This window comes from Numida meleagris, chromosome 1 (assembly GCF_002078875.1).
Source record: "Numida meleagris isolate 19003 breed g44 Domestic line chromosome 1, NumMel1.0, whole genome shotgun sequence".
Taxonomy (NCBI): Eukaryota; Metazoa; Chordata; class Aves; order Galliformes; family Numididae; genus Numida; species Numida meleagris.
The window spans coordinates 173,259,270-173,274,626 of NC_034409.1; the positions used below are offsets into that span (position 1 = coordinate 173,259,270).

Sequence of the window (15,357 nt, forward strand, 5' to 3'; positions counted from 1 at the left end):
GCAGTGTGTGGCCTGGGATTGTGATTGCCTGATCAATTTATGGTCATCTCTCAAGAGCTTTACCAGGATACTCCTTTGTAGCTTCTTCCTGTAGTGGTAGGAGACTTGGAGGGTCAAAGACAGAAATGAATTGGGATTCTTCAGTGTGGAGAAGAGGAGGCTCAGGGAGACCTTATCATTCTCTACAGCTGCCTGAAGGGAGGGTGTGATGAGGTGGGGGTCGGCCTCTTCTCCCAGGTAACAGCAATAGGACGAGAGGGAACAGCCTCAAGTTGTGCCAGGGGAGGTTCAGGTTGGATGTTAGGAAAAATTACTTCTCAGAAATAGTAGCAGTGCATTGGAACAGGCCGACCAGGGAGGTGGTGAAGTCACTGTCCCTGGAGGTGTTCAACGAACGTGGAGATGTGGCACTGAGGGACGTGGGCAGTGGGCAGTATTGGTGGTAGGTGGACAGTTGGACTGGGTGATGTTAGAGGTCTTTTCCAGCCTTGGTGATTCTATGATTCTATGAATCAACAAGGGCTGCTTGAAGCAGCTGCCCACTTGCTCTGAACCTGATCAAGGGAAAAGCCATGCTCTAGATAGCTTATTTTTTGCCCAGATCTCACTTTTCTTGTTTCCTCATTCCCTTTTTCATTCCAGTTTACCTATGAGTGTTAGCACTTTGCCAGGTAGTCCTGGCCTCAGGAAATCCCAGGGCTAAACCAGCTCTGCCTTGTGCAGTGCCAGACAGAAATTCATCCAAAATTGGAACCCTGCTGTGTAAACCACCTGGAGTGCCAGAGCATTTTTGTTTCCTTAATATGAAAAGTCCTCTCTGTACCTTCTTTTAAGATGTCACTGGACATCAAAACAAGCTGAAGAGGGAGAGATCTGTGTCACCATGTGAGGAATCCATTTTAAAAGAAAGCAGTAGGATGGCTGTGAGCCAGCACAAGCAGGGTGTGCAGAGGAGCAGTCTTTGTGTTGGCACTTTTTCATTTGTTTTTTGTTCCAACTGCTGATTTTATAACCTGAGTTAAACCTTGATTTCTTTTCTAAGATGGGCAGTGATGCGATCTGCCAAGATGCTAGGTGTCAGGAGGGCTGTGACCTGTATCTGCGACCTGTGCCTGTAGGTGTGAGCAGTGGTGTCTGTCCCCTTACAGAGCTAACTTTGCTCTCTCTCTTGGTTCCTGCAGGCTTTATCATCTACTTTTCCTACGGAATATGGCACAGTGTGGAAGCAGACGTGGAGAGAAGCACGGACACTGCCCCAGACAGCTGCAAATGACCACGTGTGTAGCTCATGGGCAACTGGGGACCGCTGCAGCGAAGGCAGCTGTGCCATGGGGCTCCTGAAGTGTTGCATCTGGTTAATCAGTACTGCAGGAAGAAAGAAGCACAGTGTGGGAATTCCCAGGCCTGTTGCTGCAGCTTGCAGTTTGCTTAGTAGTGCAGTTAAAAGGGATCACAAGGAAAAAAATCTGCCCCGCTGGCTGCTCCCAGCAATGCTATCAGCTGGTCTGGGGCCATGCACTCTCCCTCCTCCCTCCTGTTTTCTTGTTGTTTTTTTGTTTGTTTGTTTGTCAGTGTGTAAAAAGAAAACTGCTTCAGTGTGCCAGTTAACCTGAAATGCTGCTATGAAACCAGGCCTCACAGAGGTCCTCCTTTCGGTAGCCCTGGGAATGAGCTCCCCACAGATACTCTACCTGATATACACAGAGCAGATCTGCAGTGCTGTTGTCACGCTTAGACCAGGCCCTTCCTTCACCTGATGTGAGCTGTACCACCTATGAATGTACAAAGAAAAGGCTCTCGGCAAACATGAGCTTTCACCTTGTTAAGAAAGCACCTGCAAGGTTTATGTTCTTCAGAGCATCGGGTTTCATAGTTTTTATTGCATTTAACTTTTAACTCGGTATTCGTATACTTTAAAACACACCGCTGCTGTGAAATGTTGGGAGGTTTATGGTCGCTGCTTGTTGGTTGAATGGTCATTTGGCAGTGTGCAGATAATACAAATGGATGCTTCTGCTAACTTTAGGCTCAGAGGAGGGATTTGGGGTTTAGTCATAGAAATGTCTGGTGCAAGTACTTGAATGTCTTTAATAGCACTGGTGTCTCCAAAGAGCCTTCTACCTCTTCACGTCAGAGCTGACCAGCAGTGGGGCTGAAGCAGTGGGGTGGCAGAAGTGCTCTTGAGCCCAGCTCTGAAAATGAGGTCGGTCGGAAGTCAGAGGAGCTGCCCCAGTGTGGGCTATGTGAAATGAGCAAAGCGTTTGGCTGTGAGAGGTGGGTGTGGTATCAGAGTGAAGCATGTTTGTGTCCCTGGCAGGAGAAACACGGGAAGAGTCTCGAAAGCTTGAACTTCGTTTGTGAGCAGCACTTGCGTTTCTGCCTCGTCTGGTCGGGCATGAGGATGTTGTGGGGTCACATCCTTCCCAGTGGTCCCATCAGAGCAGGGGGTAGCACAGCTGCTCACTAGGGGTTGGCTTGCTGAGAGTTTACCTTGTGACACTCTGGAAGCAGGCTGCTGAGCTGCTTAACATGAGCCTGAGCAGGGTTGTAAAAGTGCTGAGCCCCTGCTCTGCACGCTGCCCACCCAGCCAGTGCAGCAGCGTGTGTTCTCGCTCAAGCACGTGCTGCTGTGGGGCCGGGGATACTTGTGCTGCCTGCACTGCATCTCCCAGGCCATAGGAATTCTCCATCTTTGAAGGTGTTGGGAGTCAGGTTGGATGGGGCTTTGAGCAACCGGGTCTTGTGCAAGATGTCTCTACCCACCCCAAACCATTCTGTGATTCTCTGAAGGTCAGAGGTGAGGCCAGGGTCTGTGTTGAGTCGGCAACATAGATGTGGCCTTGACTTTGCCGTAAGGCAATTTTAAAAAATACTCTCATATATCTCCCCAGCCAAATTCACTGCCCTAAAAAAGGGCTTGTGGAAGCATCAGAAAGGTGGGTCGTGCCCATGCAGTGCTTTTATTTAAATGTACTGAAAAGCAGATCCCGAGCGGATACTGCAGAAATCCACTCTCCTAAGCTGTGTTGCTGCTGCCTCAGGTGTCCTCCACGCTGCTGCCTCCAACACCTGAGGCTGTTGATCTGTTGGCCATCACAGCTCCTGCTGCTGAGGGGAAGGGCACCTGTCCCCATCGTACTGGTGGGGACCAAGGAACAAGCTCCAGCTTAGCCAGTGACTCAGAGGAAACCTGGTGCAGCAGAAAGGGGAACCAGACCATCTCCCTCGGTCATACTGTAGTGGGTCATGTCTTTCAGGTTTCCAGCACAGCTTTTCTGCCTGCTAAGTGTTTCAGTCTTGGCCTTCTGTCATACTGGGAGGCTTTTCCCAGGGCTGGAGCTGGATGGAGGGAACATGCTCCATATATTGGTGTCTGGCTGTATTTTCAGGGTGCTTTCATGCTGGCAGGTAGCCTTGACTATCTGCCAGTCCTTCTCTCCTTGCACACATATGAAGTCTTACTCAAGCAGGGAGAGAGGGGGTATCAGAATTAAAACCCGAGAGGTTGAGATCTATTTTGTTTTAAACACAGGGAAAAAACTCAACGTGTGCCACAACCTCCTGGAAAGCACTGAGGATGCAGTAGGAGGGGGAAAAGATGGAAAATGGAAACTCAGAGGGTGTGGGAGTTTCCCATTGTACCAAAAATGTAAGGAATTTTTTCTCTGCGTTGGGTACCAACTCTGAGCAATTTTAGACATTCAGCATTGACTATATGAGGCTGAATTCTGATGGAAGTATGTTTCCAAAGAAAATTATCTAAAAATATGCAGACTTCTTGCTGTATGTTTTTTTTTTTTTTATTTTATAAATGTTAACTTATTTTTGTTGTCTTCTTAGGGATCTGTTCTGGTATTTATATTCCATAACTTTATTTCAGCTTTTGTGGCGTATAGTGTCAGCACTTAAGAGAAAGGGAAAGTCTGGATCGGGCTCATTTTCCTGCCGTTTCCTTTTCTCCGAGAAGGTTTCATAGGAAAATCCTTCTGTTTTGCCACGCTTTGTGTTCCAGTGTTCCAATGTGCCATGGCCTGTGCCAGCCCTGGGGGAAGCCCCCATGCAGGCTGTGCGTGGGGATGCAACGACTTGGTCACTGCTGCCTGCTCCTGCCCTGCCCTCACTGCTGCATCCCTGCCTCGCTTGGATTTGCAAACTGAAAGGTAGAAATTTGGCTGCCTGTTTCTGGGGTGATGTTTTCAAATGGGTGATTTTTTTTTTATTATTATTATTTTAATTTTCATTTAATTTTTTTGGTCTCTGCATCCCTGCTGACGTCTGCGTGTCCCATAGATCACTCCAGGTAGCTTTGGGGACGTGCAACTGCTGCTATCACCTTGCTATTGTGAACAAGATGCCTCTCCTCCACCAAGCTTGTCTTCGTAAATACTTCAGCAATTATTTTGTTTTATTGATATAAGAATATTTTGTACAGATGCATTTTGCTGGAAGGAGGGGTGGGAATAGAGAATTGCTGCCTTTGCTCGGAGCCGGAGCAGACCCTTTTGTGTCAGTGTGATGACTCTGCCCAAAGGGCAGCCTTGGCTTGGCCAACCTGGAGAGGAGCTCGCTGGAGAGGAGCCACCAGCACGTGGCCAGGCCGCCTTTCTCAGAGGCAAACTGCTGTTAGAGCAGCGCCTTTCTCACCACAAAGGCAATTGGGTGTAAAAATCACAGAATCGTGACTAGCTTTTGCGTATTTCCTTACAAACGTCATTGTTTGGTTGCTGAAAATCATTGCTGGGTGGGTTCTGGCTTCGTTTCCTATTTTGCTCATCCCTTGGGGTGCAGTTCACCATCCTCTTGCGTGGCTGCATGGGGGTCAGCCAGCCCTGGCTGCGGGACAGAGAGCAGAGCTCTGAGCCTCAGGGCTGCGTAGGGGCAAGTTTTGCAAGGGGACACTGTGAACATGGGCGCCTAACCATTGTTCCCCCCAGGCAAAACCAAACCCCTGCGGCAGTGGGCAGTGCTATGGGCTCCCTCCATTCCTGTTGACTCAGAGACAAAGCAGTGTTAGGGGGCATTACATTTTGTAAGACTGGCTCTTTAGTGGTGCTGTTTTAATCAGTTCCACCGGGATCTCTCAAATTCCTCCTAGCAGAAGAATGTCCACCCCCAGAAAACCACCCACAAATGAGTTTTGTCATCACCTGCCCAAGTGATGGCAGCGGCGCTGGGTCCCATAGCAGAAGGCCGCCCCGCACGCCTGCATCTCTGCCTCGTCCCTGCTCATGGGACCGTTTCCTCTGTGTGTCTCAGCCCCCACCCCGGCAAGGTGCGGAGGGCAGCACCTCCTGGGATGTTCTCAGGGAATTTGCCCCCGGGCTGAGCCATGCCCTCAGCTGCCGGCACGCGGAGCGATGGCAAGCACGGCCGTCGGCAGCAAAGCGACCTTATGGACTGAAGCCATGGAAGAGTCTGTATAGTTTTTATTTTTTAATTATTAAGCAGAATGTATATACCTTTCTGTTGATGGTCTATTTTCCTAATGGTTTCTCAGAATTTCCTACAGGCGCGTTAAATCGTTTTGATGCTTGTTCTGCGAGATCTATTTTTTATCTTTTTTATCCTGGTTTCGGTTTGCGGTTTGATTTCTTTTTCCCATGTCCGTGCGGCGCTTAAAGCCTTACGTTTTGAAATGTGAACCTTGCCCCCGTGTGTGCGCACAGCTCGTTTTTATCCTGGTGCCACTGTAAATACCTCTCCACCAAATGAAGCTTTTGGCAGTTCACTTCTCATTAAGTGGTACAGCATTAAAGCATTTTTCTCAGTACTCGAATAAACGCTGCCTGTTGTTTGCTCTCATTTTCCAGCCTGCCTCCGTCCTCCAGCTCTTTGCAGTGCCTGCAGGCTGTCCCCGGCTGCACAGGAGAGCACTGCCCTGGGGTGCAGCCCCTGGTGCTGCCACGTTGGTTTGCTACAGGAAATAAGGGCTGTGCACCAAGCACACGTGGGGGATTTCCAGTGTTGGGATAAGCCCGCAGGGCAGTGCTGTGACCCCAAACAGGGCACTGTGCTCCCACCCCCCGCTGCATCGGGGGGACCCCAGGAGGAGCCCCAGCTCAGTGTCCCTGTGCCCCCAAAGTGCCCGGGGGGTAAAGGTGCCCCAGGCCAGACACCTGAGAAGTGCCCTCGCCCAGAGCAGCGCGGTGTTGCTGCAGGGTTATGCCGAGATCCATGGGATCTGGAGCTAATGTACAGCACGTGAGCTGTGATAACCCCACTAAGCAGCTCCCTGCCAGGAGGCCCCAGTCCTTACCATACTGCAATGGGATTTGGCTTTGATGTTCATTCATGCCAGGGTCTGTGTGTGCAGACATGCAGAAAACACGGCGGGACACCCCAGTTTTTATGCACCCACGCTGTGTGCTGGCGCGTGTATTTATTATCAGGAATATATTACACTTATCTGTACATCAGAACCAAAATAATACAAACTCTTCCTGTACTCATTAGCCACAGAGTGAACCGGACCATGGGACTCCTGCTGCGTGGGAACTGTACAGGGGCTCCTCGGCGTGTCCATGGGACACAAGCGATCAGTGCAGAGACAGAACATACCCGATTTGCACCTCTTAGCATCAGCTCTCCTGCCCTGCCCCCCCCTTCCCCATTACCACCAGCAGCCTTTGCCACTGTGCCGCCCCCAGAGCCCTGCAGCGGGATGCACTAAGGGCCCAGTGCTCAATCTGCAAACATCTGATAATTCCAAGCCGCTGCCTGAGGGACGAGGGGCGAGTGGCCCTCTGCTCTGCCCCCCTCCCCGCTCCAGTCCCTCTGGGGTGGGCCAGGCACCTGCGTGTGCCCTGTCCCCAAGGGAGATGTGTGCCAATGTCAGTGAGCAGAGGAGCCAGCACTGGGGTCAGCCCATGATGGGTGTCTGTGGCAAGTGCTTCCTCCTTCTCCATGTGGCATGACCAGCCTGACCCCTCCCCGCAGATGAGGAGAAGGAAGAGCAAGAAAAAGGAAAAATTTGGGGGGGGATGGAAGTCCCTGTTTCTGGGCTCAGGAGGTACCTGTGACATCCCCCTAGGGAATGCTGGCTGGACCAGGGCACCTCCCCACCGGGCTCTGAGCTTTGCTAGTGATTGGGAGGTAGCGCCAAGGAAGCATTCAGTGACAGGCAGGACCGGGAGCCAACAACTCCATGGGAAAGGGGCTGCCAATGACACCGAGTGATGGCAGAATTAGGGCCAGTTCTGGTTTTCCCACCATTGAAGCCCCACTCCCAATTCACTGCTGGAAGCAATTATTGAATATGAATTTAATTCAAAAATGGGAGTAGGAAAGCACCAGAAATAGAGGAAAACAATGAAGAAATGAAGAAAGCCGGGTTTGGCCAGCCCATTCCAGGCTGAGAATATGCTCTGGTGTGTTCAGCGTGGGGAAGTTGAGATCAGGTCTTGGTAACAACTCTGGCTGTGTCATCTCATCCCATCAGAACTGCATTAGCAGAGTGAAGCACGACACTGCAGGAGCTATTGCAGCTTTCTGTGCATGCGGCAAGTCTGAGAGTGGTTACGCTGTGTTGGTGAGGAGGGCCTTTGTGTGTGTACCTGTTCTATTTCCTGGCTGTACTTGCTGGACACACTACCATCTAGCAATATGTTTCAAACAGCAGCTGCTGTGGTAAGGTGCTAACAAGATGCTCCAGTCACTCAGCATCACAGCATCATGCAAAGCTGCTACAAAAAATGAATTTCTCAGAAAAAGGAGAAAAAAAAACCCAAATCACTATTATTTTTATAGCGTTGCAGAGGGGCCATGGACACACTGGCGGTGACCAAATCTGTGTCTGAGCTGCAGAGTGTTGCTGAGAGTGTTCCAGCAAAGCCGGGGCACTGCTCCCACACACACATTGCAACACTAGGTAAAATGTAGCAGTGTGAGACGTGGGTAGGTATGGAAGGGAACGTTCTGACCTCACCTGCGCCCATGCAGCCCTCTGTATCGTTCCCCATGTTCCAGCAGGCGCCCACCAGCTCAGCCTAACGCTGGGCCAGCAAAGGTCCGAACACAAAGGGTTGGTTTTCTCCTCCTTGCTCACGGGACTTGAAACAAATCAGCCTGAACAGGACCCTACACCCAGAGGTTTCGACTGTTTCCAAACCAGGTCAAGGGGAAGCAAGAGAAAAGCAATCTAGGAACTAAAGAGTCTAAAATTGAAACACATTACCCAGTAACCTCTATCAAACTCACTAAAACTCTATAGAGTTTCTCATCTCTATCTTATCCCCACTAACTTACAACATCAACGCTAAGAGCTAAAAGCAGTGAACGGTTTTTGCGTTTCTCATCTGGTGCTCAATGCAAAGGTGATGTTCTCAAGGCAGTACTGTCTCCGAATGACAAAGTCGCTGGTGTTCGTGTTAAGGGTTGTACCACTTGGTGGTCACTTGGAAGGCGCTTCTATTTCTGTGGGACTTCCTTCTAGTTCGGGTATAAATGTTCCTGGGAGGCGCAACAGAAATGCGTTTCCTTTTGATACGAGTCTTAGGCACAAGTTAGAAAACCGCTGACTGTAATGAAAATAGATCAGCACTTAGCAGTATCCAAGAATATAAAAAATGCAATCCAGAACGTCCTCAACTACATACATATGTGTGTGCGTCTATATATAGGTATAAAGGTACAGTACGTACATGTATATAAACACAGACACATATACAGAGATATTCACAACCGGAACTCTATGTGAGACTAACCTGAAGTACTGCAGCAGCTGTTCATCCCAGTGAACCTAAGATAAAGCCTTTTCCAACAGCTGACTCTAACCGTAGTGAAATCATTACCATACTAAGCTAAACCTAAATCCTACCTTTCTGCTATCCTAACTTGTCACTATCCTTTCTGCTACCCTAACGAACGTGTCAAAACAACGAGTTCCTATCTGGGGCCTCTCGAAGAGCCCTGCCTAATGTGAAGCTATGCAGCCACGGAGCGTGCTTGCAGCCACGAGCCCTGGCACCTGCTGATGGTGGTAATTCCTTGGGTGTGAGGTTCAGCAGCTGGAAACGTGCCCGAGGCGGCGGGTTGTGATGGATCACCGCCGCATGTTTCTGGCTTTGGCTGGCGAGGTGTTCCCTGATGAGCGACAAAACGATGCGGATGATGCTGGGGGGGCCTTGGTGGGGCTGACGGCGTCTCCTCCCTGCAGCTTCCAGAGCAGCTCCTCGTTTGTCCTGCTCAGCCGCTTCTTCTCCTCCACTTCTTTCTCGACAGATTCTTGGAGATTGGCGTTCTCCTCTGACAGTTGCCTGGGGAGGGACACCAGACCCGCTCCCCAGGATGGAGGAGGCACGGAAACACAAGATGCAGTGCATCAGGAGGCCACCCACCTCCCTCCACACCACCCCGCCTTGTCCCTAGGCTGCAGCTGGGACACAGCTGTCCAGGTACTTGGCTTGGGGAGGTGGGTACCTCCAGAGGCTTCAGGCATCCTCTTCTCATCACTATCTGCTCATGGCTGGGTTGGTTTCAGCCCCGAGAGCAGTGAAACTTCTTGGAGCATCATCTCCCCCCATTCAGCACAAGGGGGATGCAGATGCCCAGCACGGTGCTGTGGGCTCTGTTTGCAGACTCTGTTCACTGGTGCCCCTTAGCCTCAGAGGTTTCAAACCCACCCCTGGGGAGGAGCTCAGGGCCCCGGGTCAGTAGACACCTGTGCTTCCCAACCACCTTTTCCCAGAGGCACAGCATCACCCAGAGGTGCTTGTCGAGCTGCTCCATTTTCTCCAGAGCAGTGGAGAAGGCGGAATCCTGGGTTTTAGGCATTCTTCTGTGTAATCAAGGACACAACTCTGGTGTCAACCCCAGTGGCAGCTGTAACTCTCACCTTTGCTTCTCAACCCTGCCACCAAATCTGGGCCATGAGGAACAGCAACTGTGAGGTGGCAGAGCACAAGCAGAGAGGTGAGTGCAACTGCACCCCTGCCTCTTCCACCCACCCAGCTGCTGCAGCGTGCAAGGGGAAAGGAGTCTGTGCTCTCTCTGCTCCCTTGTTCAGATGATGCTCTGCTCCATAAATACCTGTGAGACTTTGGGTCCTGACCATCCTGACCCTCCATTCCTGGCTGCAGCACCAGGGAACCCCCCCTATAGCACGCTGGCTGCTTCAAGGGTGGGATGGAGCAATCTATGGGCACGAAACCTCAGTGAGTCTGTTTGCCTCTAGCCAGGCGGCTGTGCAAAAAGAAATGGGGCAGTCCAGGCAGATGGTGGGACCTGATGGATGTGGCCTAATTAGGCCACGTTCTGGGAGCATCACCTGGTTTCTGCATCCCCACTGTGCTTGGGCAAGAGCCAGGTCCCGGGGCAATCCAGCAGGGGGGCTCAGGGCATGTACCCGGCCTGATTACCAGGTAACTGAAGGGTTTTTAGAAATAAAACCTGACACACAAACACAGCCACCCATCACGTATTTCCAGGGTTCTGGCAGCTGAGGATTTCTGCTGCTTTGGCCAAGTTTTCTACAGCAATGGAGCTTAGGTGATTGTGCATGTATGTCTGCTCCTCTCCCCTGCCTCTGTCAATTTCGAACCACAAAGCAGCATTTGCAGAGTCAGAGGATTAAAAGACACGGGCTGGTAGAAGATTTTGGAAAGCTGCTTGCCCAGTAGAGGAGAAAGATCCTGTTCATGATCCCATTAGAGAAACAGCTGTGGTGTGAGCTCACAGTCCAAACAGCGTGAGAAAGTCTGCAGGGAGCACACCCTGGAGAAATAACTCCATAGGAAAGCTTTGCTACACAGGGAATTACTTTTTTTTTTTAACAGTGCCCAACAAGACAGGCCATAAAAAATTATACCCAAAGCCCCACTACAGCCTTTTCTAACCAGCATTTGCTGAGGAAAAAAAAAATTGCTCACCAGCCCAAAAGCAAATGCCTCTACGGACAAGGAACCTTGCCACTCCAGTCAGGTTGTTACTGCAAACAACAACAAAACCAAAGGTAATCCTGCTTGGGTGACAGCAGCGATGTTGGGCTGTAGCTGTGAAACCCCTGCTTTTCTTACCCTCACTACCTTCTGACCAACAGGTTTTGTGGCACTGACATTGGGATCAGAAGCAATTGGCAATTTAGGTCTCAGCAGCATGTCAAAATCATGAAAATAATTTCTTGTAGATATGTGACCTTCCTCATGTTAAAGTAAACAAACCCTGATATAAAAGTTGTTAGTAAAACAGGCAGAGCAGGACAACCATACACTTTCAAGAGGAAATATACTTAATTCTTCTCCTTCTGAAATAAGTGCCAGCCTTTGGCAGTTAAAATTTGCAGCCTCTATGCAAGCTCAGATAGAGTATAAGTATCTCGGCAAACCTTGTTCTGACAGTGTTCTGCTCAATCCTGGCTCTGAGTTCTTCATTCTGCTGTTGGAGCATAGTGATCTTTTCTTCCAGGATTAAGTTTTTCTCAGCCTGCAACAAAATAAGGTTATTTTTTTAGTCTGAAGAAATCCTGAAACCTACTCCAAGAAGATTTGTTCTTTATTTGGCCCCAGAGCAACTTCTAAAATCTGAAGATGGATGGAGGTGATCATCTTGACTGCAACTGAGGCTTAGAGGAGTGACTCACCCCATTCATTCTGGAGGTGTGGCTATCAGCAGGGCTAACTTCATAGAACCATAGAATCACAGAAGTGTTAAGGCTGGAAAAGACTACTAGGGCACTAAGATCATCCAGTCCAACTGTCAGCTCAACCCCACCGTGCCCACTGACCATGGCCCTCTCTGCTACATCTCCACAGTTCCTGAACTCCTCCAGGGACAGTGACTCCACCACCTCCCTGGGCAGCCCATTCCAGCGCCTGACCACTCTTGTGAAGAAGAAATTTTTCCAACCTGGACCTCCTCTAATGCAACTTGAGGCCATTCCTTTCATCCTATCGCTGCTAGGTAGGGAGAAGAGGCCGACCCCCTCCTCTTCTTCTCCAGACTGAACAATCCCAGTTCCCTCAGCTGCTCCCCATCAGACTTGTGCTCCAGACCCTTCACAGCTCCATTGCTCTCATCAGAACACGCTCCAGGGCCTCCATGTCTTTCTCAAGGGGCCCAAAACCGAGCACAGTACTTGAGGTAACTGAACACAGCATCGCGGGGAGGCAGAACTGAAATAGCCCTTTTTTCTAACTGAGGAGCAGGAGGGTCCTAGTCTTGGCCAGCACAAATAAAACATAATCCCCTGTGGTGCCCTTTGGAGACATGTTTCTCTGCTGCTGACAGTGGCAGCTCCAATTAAGTGAAATGGATCCCACCCCAAGCACAAGCAGTTTTTAATCAGGACAGTCCAAGGACAGAGTTGGAAGGTGTCACCAGCAGTGTATTACACTACAAATACAGTTAGAGGCAAGCACCACAGCCTCAGATGTTCTATTTTTTCTCAGGTTTTGAATCTGATGTACTTTATCGCCTTAGTTCTTGCTTTTTCCCAGCAGTTTGAATATCGCTGAATTCAACACTTTCGGAAGAAAACAAGATATCGCAGGGGAACCTTATCTCTGTGTGAGCTTGGTTTATTGAATTTCCCAATCTTTTAGAAAAAATCAAAGTACTGTGCACTCGGGTTAGCAATAACTCACACTTTATGGTGGAGGCATCAGTTTTAAGCAGTGATTTCCAACCTATGCAGGTAACTGTAAAGGATGCTGCTGATTTGCAGATACTCCAGCCCACCACAGTACGTTTTGACGCTTTGTTAGAGCAGATTCTGGCCCCATTTTGAAATGCTTTGAGAGAGGAATCACTATCACAGGCACCTTCACTTCTCCCCTAACCTCAATGATTTTAATAAGTAGTAGCTGTGCCAACACAAAGCACAGGAGAACTGCATCTCCTTTCCTCTTGAGTGCAACCTTCACCCTCTATCACCCTTCTCCTAATGTCCTCATTTCCAGTAGGCAAGGAACCAAGTGTTCCCTCATGTCCTCTGCATGTCCCAGCTCCCTGCCTGGCTTCAGCCGTGCCTCCCAGCCCACCAAATCTGGCATCCCCACCATGCCCTGTGCCATCACCCATGGCTCCTGCTGTGTCTTTTCCAGTCTATGCTGATCTCAGGTGAAATACAGAGCAGTGAGAGAGCCTCAGGACCCTCCAGGAAGGTTCACAATCCTGACAGTACATGCTCTGAGAATTACAAAATGGATTAGGTTGGAAGGGACCTTAAAATCACCTAGTTCCACACCCTCTGCTGTGGCTAGGACTGCCAAATGGGCAAGTTACTTCTGGCAGGCCATCAGCCTTATCCAACCCTGCTTTGTACAGGGCACAGCCTTTTCAGGACCCTGTCACCCACGTGACCCTGTGTTTGAAATGCCCACCTCCTTCCTATGAGGCACCCATCTCTCAGAGCCCTTGGAGATGCCCTGTAGGTGTTCCCTGCACATACAGAGGCAGATGTTTAAACAGAAAGCAGCTGTGCTCTTGGATCACTGTAGCCCTAGTGTTTTACAGTGATAAAGGGCAGGAGCAGGGCTGTGTGCTGTATGTGGTTAATTAGCAAAAGCAGCTAAATGACTGGGAGCTGTGTTGACTTTTGTTTTTTTTTCCAAAATAACTCTACAGTGCATCTTTTCAGATGCTGGCTCTGCTTCAGGAGCTGTGTATTGGAAGGAGCAAAGTTAACAAATCTCAGCTGTAAAGAGACATTTTTCGCCACATCCACTTATTCAAGCATCTGTTCAGCAAAATAATCATCTGAGTTCTCAAATTTCCCTGTAAATGGAAACAAATCTTGCTGAATGCTGTGCTGAACCAGCTGTCCCAGCTCCCCAGCTGAGGTAATGCCTCATCCTGTCACCATACTACACGCTCACTGTCACTGTAGGTCATTCAAAATGAATCCCCTTTCCAATACAAAAGTGTAAATGATGGTGAACCAGAGTTCTTCATCAGAGATACCCACAAACAAAGGATGAGAAAACAGCGTAGGCTGCAGGAAAGCATTACCTCAGGGTTGGAGAGAGTTCTCCTAGTATGAGTTTCACTAGGGCCTGCTTGCTGAATATTGCTAATTCACCAGCAGCAGCAGGACACAAATGGCTCAGCCTTCCCAACCTTGCCCTTCCCAGTCCTAAATGGCATCTGGCTCTTGCAGGGGAGTACAGTGCAGGCTGCTGTACAACATTAAGCCCTGGAGCACCACAAAGCTCCCCTTCCCCCATTCTTCCTATGCCCCTCACCTCACAATCTAACACGCAGGCTGAGCAAGTAGCCATGTATAAAAGCAATACAGGCCAAGAGATGTGTGGGAGAAGTCAAAGTATCATGGATAGGTGAAGGGGTGCAAAAAGATCTTGATTTCTGAGTGAAAAGCTGAGATGTTATAGTAGAAGAGGCTATGGGCTCGGCTGTGGAACAGCATGATAGATAGCCATTCATGAACCTCCTTGACTATGTCTTTTCCAACATGATATTTTTTTCTCACTCTTTTAAAATACACCTGCTGTAACCAAACTTTTACTTTTCTACCTCTGTGATGTCTCCTCCAAAAGAAAAAATGACAACTCACTTGTTTTTCTAGCTCCATAATCTTCCTGTCCTGTTCATGAATCTGATGGTTCTTCAAGTCCAGAACATGTCTTAAGCTCTTCAGATCTTTCTCTAAGTGCACATATGGAGCTTGTATAATCTAGGAAATATACCAGCAATTTGTCTATGTCAGCCATAAATGCATCTTCAGCCATTAGGTAAAGTTTCCTCAGACTACTCAATGGTTTAGGACTCCCAGTGCTGCGAAAGGCAGATGGAGGTGGGCCTCCCCAGCTGATCTGAACCCTGATATTCTCTCCTGGCACATCCTTTTAACTGGACAGCCACTGGTACCTTTCTTTTGAGCAGCCTCATGGTTAGAAGGATGGGATGCTGCTGATTCATGGTTTTCTACATTTCTTTGACTGTAACTCACTCTAGTGAGCTGCCTTGGAGTAACGGGCATTGACATCACGGTGACACAGCAGAATTTGTCCTGTCATTATGTAAATTAAGTACTGCAGCAGGCATGGAAGGCACTGACGCTACCCGTTTCCATGGCCAAGCCAGTTTCAGACACCTGTGCTCCTTTCCTAAGGAGTTTTCCCACCTGAAAGCTTCCAGAGACCCTCACTCACCCTATTATGTCCATTCCCTGTCCCCCTCTGCCTTGTTGATAGAGCTGCTCATGGGGATGTGCTGTGAACATGCTGAAATGACCCAAATTAAAGAACCCTCTTCAGAGAGGCTCATTTCAGGGTTCTTTAATTTCAGATAAATAATTGCAGCAAGCGTTCACTTGCACACTGTAAATTAACAGCTTGGCCCCAGTAGACAGCAGTTGAATAAATATTTAATGATGTGACAGGTCTGTCCACATAAGCCCAGGAT

At 49.3% G+C, this 15,357-nt stretch overlaps 1 protein-coding gene and 1 long non-coding RNA gene across 2 annotated transcripts in view; one reads left to right on the forward strand and one right to left on the reverse strand.

The window, feature by feature from the left end:
- Positions 226–5,802, forward strand: LOC110388845. Its single transcript, XR_002433005.1, has 2 exons — positions 226–4,160; positions 4,291–5,802. It is a non-coding gene; the product is annotated as an uncharacterized LOC110388845 (long non-coding RNA).
- The window catches only part of MTUS2 (microtubule associated scaffold protein 2), a gene marked incomplete in the record, with an annotated part of 285,788 nt that continues 276,774 nt past the window's right edge, over positions 6,344–15,357 (reverse strand). The window contains 3 exon segments of the mRNA XM_021378537.1: positions 6,344–9,254; positions 11,321–11,418; positions 14,507–14,626. Coding sequence (XP_021234212.1) covers positions 9,041–9,254; positions 11,321–11,418; positions 14,507–14,626 — 432 coding nt within the window.